We start from the raw sequence: 7899 nt of genomic DNA, 5'->3' as shown, positions 1-7899 counted from the left end.
GGTAGCAAAGATGAAGAGAGGAAGTGACAGATATCCTTTATTCCTTTGTAACAAGTAAAGGAACTTACAGAGAGCTAAAATGCCTGAAACTTACCTTCACACTGAAATACCAAAACACAAGGTATTCGAAAATCTATAACACATGACAACAATAAAATCAATCATAAAGTACTTACCCATGAAGCCTTCTGTAGCCTGACATTCTATACTAATGTGAAAGCGCTTACCTAGATCAACAGGATATCGTTCACAATATACATATTTACAGCAATCCTTGTATAAGGAGGGTGTATAGCAATGCAACATAGGGATATTCTTGAACAGTTAAAGCTACAAAACTATTCCTAATTCCATTAGATAACTAACCCAGTTTATAACTCTTTTTATGAAGAAGACTGACTTGCCAGTGGGTTGGAGCCTTGGAGGTACTACATTACTTGAGGTGTGACTGATAAACCAACATCCACTAGCATTTAAAAATCCTCGGCTTAACCTTGGTAAGAAGAGGACGCTTGCAATCTCTTTCTATTAAAATTCTAGCTGACTCAAAAAATCCCGCGAAATAGAAAACTCGGAGGCCCCACTATTTTAAGAATATACATCCCAGGCATGATAATATTTAACAAAATAGAACTTGAAAGCTAGCTGGATTCGACATAATAGAAGAGATATCATGCAAAAAACGTTCAAGAAACAAAATATTCAACTAGTGCACTCTTATACAGCACAATTTTTTTTAAACTTTAATAATAAAATAACCCGAAACCCGATTACTCCGGAACCCGATTAACCTGATGGTAGAACGGGTGTTGACGGGTAATGTTCAACCCTTTGACTTTATTTGCCCGGCCCGATGTTTTTTGGTGTACTCCTAATGTGAGAGCCCGGCCCGGCCCGACCCGGCACATTGAGTGCCCGAGACCGAACGTTTGTGCCGGATTCCCACCCCTAGGCTCGCCCATAAACTATTATCTAGTTGCTATGAGGTCAAGTAATTGTAATTTGTAAATATGCGGCTGCCTATAAACTACTATCAAGGAGCTATATTAGCCCATGTAATCTCCTTAAGGATTAAGCAACGAGGTGCCTTCATTGAGAAAAGACTCATAACCACCTCAAGCATGCAAATATGACTATACAACCTCAAGCATGCAAATATGACTATACAAGGTGCCTCTTACTAAGCTCATCACTCATAGTAATGCATGACATACGTGTAATCTTCATGTGACTCACTTTTGTGTATTTATACCCGCCTTTTGTGTATTTATACTTGTAGTGGTTAAAAATCGTGTTGGGCCCACTTCGTCTAAAGATCGCCTAGACCGAGCCTACTTCGAATTTCCGTCACTTGGGCCCGACCCACTTGCCTACTAGTTGGACACTCTCCAACGTGGAATTCGGCCAACTAAAGGTCCAAACAGCTCTAAGCCCTTGTGAACGTCCATCTAGACGAACAATAACCCATTAAAAGTAATAATACTCCAAGCACCCCTTAGTCTCCCTCAACCGAGGCTGCCGGTTACCGAGTCAACCTCAACTCCGGAGACCTCGCCACGTATTCATTTGACGAAGTCCCTCTAAAACCCCACGTTGCCTTAAGTACCGTTAGGCGATCTCAGACTACGAAGAGTCTAAAGTCGAGGCGGCGTAATCGTACGATCGAGTTACTCCACGCGACAGATCGACGACCAAGAACGAGTCTCCCTTAGGGTTTGGGGTCACCCTCGACCCCAATTATCTCGGTTTTGACAGACTCCACGAGTCTATCAGTCGCCTATAAATAGAAGGAAACTCAGACTCCAAAGGCATCAAAGACCGACTAAAAAACTACTGAACACTCTTCTCTCTCTCATCTTTAGTATCTTCAGTGCTCTAGACGACGATAATCGACCTTCGAATTCCAGAAGACTTGAAGGGTAATCTTCCAGGGGATCACTCTAGATGACGATATTATATCTTCAAGCTCCATCACTCTCGAAGTCCTTCTGCAGTCCTTGTTACATACCACTTCTCCATTATCCAGAATCTCTGATCGAGACGACCTCTCGACCTGCTTCAGGAGACCAATCCGACCAACTATCCCGTAGAGTCGAAGCTCCGGCCACTCTACGAGTCGAGCCATCCTCCGACGATACAACACGGTGACACCCTCAGCATTCAATTGACTTATATTTATTTCACTTATAGTTTGCTGACTTGACCGTCGGAGTGCCCTTGGCAAGACACCATCCCGGTGTCCCCAAGACTTCACGATTTCTACTAGTTTTTGTCTGTCTACAGGTCCAACCAGAACTTCATCCGTCTCGAGGTCTAGAGCCCAAGTTGTCGGTGGCCCACCAATCGACGATCTATTAATTGTGTGATTTTCTACCGTCCACAGTTTGGCGCCCACCGTGGGGCCCCTTCAACTAACATCTCAGACGACCTCATCAATGGAAGAAGGAATGGTAGCCTCACCAAACGATGTCTCGACCCAGATCGCCGAAATCACAGCTCAGATGCGAGAAAACTCCCAAAAGTTTAAAGCCTTGGAGAAGGAGAATGCTCTGGTTCGAGCAGAAAACCAACTACTTCAAGAAAAAGTTACTGAACTCGCCATGGTGTATCCAACAGGACCTAGGTTTCGAACTCCAGTCAACCCAATGCAATCCTTGGTGACCCCTGAAGCAGGAAACTCCTCCAGCCAACCAACCGTCCAGTCTGGCACCATTGGCGTCTCGATTTCGAATCCAGTGACTAATACTACGACTCCGGCAACGACGTTATTACCATCTTTCCAAAGCTCAACTCAAACCAATCAACAATCGCAGTCGATGACATCCCTTCTTTTCTCATCCTCATTTACCACTCCTACTTTACTACCTACTAGTGTACCCTTTAGTCTGTTGACTGATGGTCTGAACTCTGGCTTTGTTGGAACCCCCTTGGAGCAGGCGATGGCTAAAAAATTGGCAGAGATGGAGGCTCTGATCACTCGCATTCCAGGAGTCCCAACCCCCCTTAGAAAGAGTCTACCACAGAGTTATGCAGCCTCCCCTTTCGTCTACGCCATCGCCTTAGTGGAGATGTCGAAGAAATTTTCATTCCTAAGTCTGAGAATGTATGATGGCACCTCAGATCCAGACGACCATATTGCATCCTACAAGCAAAGGATGTTCACTCAGCCGCCAAAAGTAGTGCTCGAGCTGCAGTCAACCCAATTGTCAGGTCAACCATAGGGCCCTCCTATACTGAGCAAACTATTAGCTTCCTGGACAATGAAATTTCTACTTTTATTAACCTTCATCATGATGCCCTCATTATTTCACTTACAATTTCTAAATGTTTAGTTAAACGTGTACTTGTAGATAATGGGTCTTCGACTAACGTTTTGTTTCTACATGGCTTGAAAGGTATGGGTCTGGAGGAATCTAGCATCTGTCGTCGCTCAACCGTCCTAATTGGCTTTAGTGGTGAACAGAAATACACACTTGGAGAGGTCACTTTACCAGTCTACGCAGGAGAAATCAATCTCAGCACGACGTTTGTAGTGTTGGACTGCCTTTCAGCCTACAATTTGATTCTCGGAAGACCATGGATCCATGGCATAAGGGCTGTCCCTTCCACTTTCCACTTTCCACCAAGTAGTCAGATTTCCAACCCCCTGGGGAGTGCGAGATATCAGAGGGGAACAGAGCACCTCGAGGAATTGCTACAAAAGCACTCTGAAGGCCCCGAAGTCTCCATTACAGCAATTACATAACGAGAAGCCTCTTAACGACCCTGATCACCCGAGCATGGAAGAATTGGATGAAGTCCAGATACACCCCGACTTTCAAGACCACAAAGTGCAGATTGGGTCAAGGCTCAATCATATATTGCGTAACAAACTCATAGAATTCTTATCTCTTAACCATAATTGTTTTGCTTGGTCGCATTCTAACATGACAAGTATCGACCCAGAGGTGATAGTTCATAAACTCCAAGTGGATCCTAACCACCCTCCAGTGAGACATAAACGAAGAAAGTTCGCTCCAGAGCACAATAGGGTGATTAATGAAGAAATCCAGAAGTTAATTGACATTGGGTCAGTTCGAGAAGTCAGTTATCCAGACTGGTTGGCCAACGTGGTAGTAGTAAGAAAGAAGAATGGGAAGTAGAGAGTCTGCATAGACTTTACTGACCTCAACAAAGCATGCCCCAAGGACTCGTTTCCATTACCTCACATCGACATGTTGGTTGATGCCACTGCTGGACATGAGTTGCTGAGTTTTATGGACGCCTTCTCGGGATATAATCAGACATTAATGCACCCAGCCGACCAAGAGAAGACTGCATTTATCACTGATAGAGACATATTCTGTTACAAGGTTATGCCTTTCGGGCTCAAGAACGCTGGAGCGACCTACCAGAGGCTAGTCAACAAGATGTTCTCCAGCATGTTAGGCGACACACCATGGAGGTCTACATCGACGACATGTTGGTCAAGTCCTTGATCGCTGACCAACACATCGACGACATGTTGGACCAGATTTTAGGTTTCCGGCTGCTGCTAGGGTTCCGGCAAGAACAAATTCACGTGAAACTGATCACATGAATCTGGGTGCCTCCAGAAATCTGGGAGGGGGTGCCCCAATTCGTTCTCATTGGACAGAACTATTCAGCAACAAAATAGAACCTACTCGAGCTGCTTTGAACTATGTCCCTCCCACTGTCTTAGAAGGTCGTTTCATGGCAGAATTGAATACCTCAGATTTTGTAAACGAAATTCAGTCCTTCGACAAAATACTCATTGGTAGTTTCGTTGGCGAGAGAATGGGATTTGGTTTGGTACAGAGTGTCTTAGTGAAACAATGGCAACCGAAGGGTGAGATGACACTCACAGTACATGGGAGTTCAGCTTATGTTATTAAGTTCTCATCTTTAGAAGACAAGAAACGAGCATTGGAACACGAAACTATCGCGGGTCGGGTCTTTATAGTAAGGCCATGGAAGCTTCACATTGAACAGGAACTCCAAGAAATGAAGACGATACCCATATGGGTAAGCTTGAGAAATATTCCTCTTCTATTCTGGAATTCCAAAGGAATTTCACACATTGCTAGTGTGTTGGGTATTCCTCTTATGCAAGATAGTCGTACGGAATCCAAGGAGCGAATGGCCTTTGCACGGGTGTGTGTGTTGAAGTTCAAGTGGATAGGGGTTTACCCGACGAGATTGAAGTTCGAGTTAAGGATGGTACTTCAGATCATATAGTAAAGGTGCAAGTAGAATATTCATGGAAACCCAGCAAGTGTATGATGTGTCATGTGTTTGGGCATGATGACTCGACGTGTCCTAAGCGACCAAAACTTGCTGAAAATGTTACAGGCCAAGTCGTCAAAAACCAGCAACTTAGAGAAGATAGAGCACCGGATGGTAACCCTAAGGCTCGGGCGAACCAGCAAGGTACGGTAACAACAAATCAAACGAGAAAATTTAATGGGAAGCAAACGAACTTTAAATCTAGTAAGGGGTTTGGTTCGGGTGGCAAAGAAGGTAACAGCAACATACGACAAATCAGGCCCAAATAGCTACAATGAAGGTAATTCTTTCTCGGCTCTTTCAACTTTTGGAAATTTAGACATTGATGCATATGGGGGTGAGCCGGAGGGGAGGTTAGCTGCAAATGACCGTTCCCACCATGAGGGAACTAGTCCCACTTTACATGACAGACATGAGGCAACCAATCCCGATTTGACTAGTATGCGACTGGATAACACTACCGAGACTTCTACGGAGGTCGAGGATACCTCCCAATAGTTAAATGGTTAATCTTGCATGTTGGAACGTGAGAGGTCTTAATGACGCTCTCCGTACGAAGAGTGTGCGTGATTTTATGAGATTGAATAGAATTGGTTTGTGTGGATTGCTAGAAACTCATGTTCAGGAGGTTAATAAGACTTGTATTCAGCGAAGTCTTAATTCCAACTGGACTTTTATTGATAACTATACGGCTGTTTCGGGAGGCCGGATTTGGATTGGTTGGGACCCTACTAGGGTCGAATTTACTGTGTCCTGTGTTAGAGGGCAAGTTATTGCAGGTGGTGTTCGATTTACAGATGGCTCGGGTTTTCATTTGGCAGTGGTATACGGAAGTAATAGTACTGTTCATCGCCGGGAGCTATGGAGGGACCTTGAGCTTCTTATGATGGGCTCCGAGGCTCCTTGGTTGGTGCTAGGTGACTTTAATACCACGATGTTGGCTACTGAGAAGAGAGGTGGTAATACCTCGCCATCTCAAGGTTCTAATGAGATGATTGACTGTGTAACCGATTTGGGACTGTTCGACTACTCGTATACAGGTTGTTTTTATACTTGGTCTATTAGGCAGATGGGAGTTGCGAACATCAGTTCCATTGATCGGGCAATTATTAATAGTGGGTGGCTGACTTGTTTTCCTCTAGCTAAAGCAGACTTTCTACCGGCTAGGGACTCAGATCACTCACCTATTATTATACCGCTCGCTGCACCTAACATACACCGGTGAACTCCGTTTCAGTTCTTTAATGCCTGGACGGAGGTTCCCACGTTTAAAGCTCTTGCTGCTGATGTATGGAAGGAGTCAGTACGGGGTAACCCGATGTTTCGAATGGTGACAAAGCTCAAGGCTTTCAAAGCTCGGTTGAATGAATGGAAGAAAGATCAGTTCAATGGGGTGACGAATCAGGTAACCATTAACCGTAATTTTTTACATTCAGTGCAGGTCCGATTGCAGGGTGATCCAGCAAACCCGGTTTTACGGAGGCAAGAGAGAGAAGCTACTGAAAACTATAGTAACGTTGTTCGGGTTGAAACGGCAATGCTCCGACAACGTGCTAAAGTTGAATGACTTACTCTTGATGACAGCAATACAGCTTACTTTCACAACTCTATCAAAGAGCGGAAGTCTAGTAATGCTATTACTAGACTCACCAGGGAGGATGGTTCGGTGGCTGAGGATCCAACGGAGATAGCTAATATGTGTGTGGACTTCTATCGAGACTTATTTGGTCGGGAGGACGAGGATAATGAATCATTAGATCCCATGCCTAATATGGAGTTCTCACGCTCGCTTACGGAAGTTGAAGGAGCTCTTCTCATCACGAGGGTGACTAGAGATGAGATTTTTGTTGCTTTACAGACTATTGGTTCTGATCAATCGCCGGGGCCGGATGGGTTCTCTTCCCATTTTTTTAAGGCGTGTTGGGACATCGTGGGAGATGATTTTGTGGAAGCTATACAGAGGTTCTTCAACTCAGGAAAACTTCTCAAAGAGGTAAACTCTTTTGTGACTCTAATTCCTAAAATAGATAATGCTTCTTCAGTGTCAGATATCAGACCGAATCTTGTTGTAATGTGTTGTATAAATGCATTACCAAGATTCTTACTATACGGCTGAAGGGAGTTATTTATTCGATGATCAGTCCAAACCAATCAGCCTTTATTTCTGGCCGTACTATTTAGGACAATATCATGCTAGCCCATGAGATTGTTCGGGATTACCACCGACCAGATACCTCGGCTAGGTGTACGATTAAGATTGACCTTAAGAAGGCGTATGACACAGTTCGTTGGTCTTCACTATTCTCAGTCCTTGGTAAGTTTCACTTTCCAAGGATATTCATAGAATGGTTACGGGCCTGTGTCACCACGTATAAGTTCTCGATTATGGTTAATGGTGAAGCCCATGGTTATTTTGATGGGAAGCGAGGTCTACGGCAAGGCTGCCCGATTTCTCCATATCTATTTGTCCTAATGATGGATGTATTCGTGGTTCTTATTGATCGAGAGGAAAGAGCAGGTCGGTTCCTGCTACACCCTAAGTGTCGAGTTCCGAAAATTACTCACCTTTGTTTCGCCGACGATCTCATGGTCTTCTTTCGAGGAGACGCTGGT

At 44.4% G+C, this 7899-nt stretch overlaps 1 protein-coding gene across 1 annotated transcript; it reads left to right on the top strand.

The window, feature by feature from the left end:
• Window positions 1–5788: 5788 nt before the first annotated feature.
• On the top strand, window positions 5789–6511 carry LOC147567794 (uncharacterized). The gene has a single exon (XM_086658284.1). The coding sequence runs from the start codon at window positions 5789–5791 to the stop codon at window positions 6509–6511; it is 723 nt and encodes a 240-aa protein (XP_086514410.1).
• The last annotated feature ends 1388 nt before the right edge of the window (window positions 6512–7899 follow it).

The sequence above is a fragment of the Eschscholzia californica genome, unplaced genomic scaffold (genome assembly GCF_041429995.1).
Source record: "Eschscholzia californica isolate CP2 unplaced genomic scaffold, dmEscCali1.0.p SCAF_1, whole genome shotgun sequence".
Taxonomy (NCBI): Eukaryota; Viridiplantae; Streptophyta; class Magnoliopsida; order Ranunculales; family Papaveraceae; genus Eschscholzia; species Eschscholzia californica.
This window is presented reverse-complemented; position numbering and strand designations above follow the sequence as displayed.

What these genes read in the sequence shown, in the direction of transcription:
- LOC147567794 (XM_086658284.1), top strand. Translation starts at nt 5,789, where the DNA reads ATGGTTAATCTTGCATGTTGGAACGTGAGAGGTCTTAATGACGCTCTC.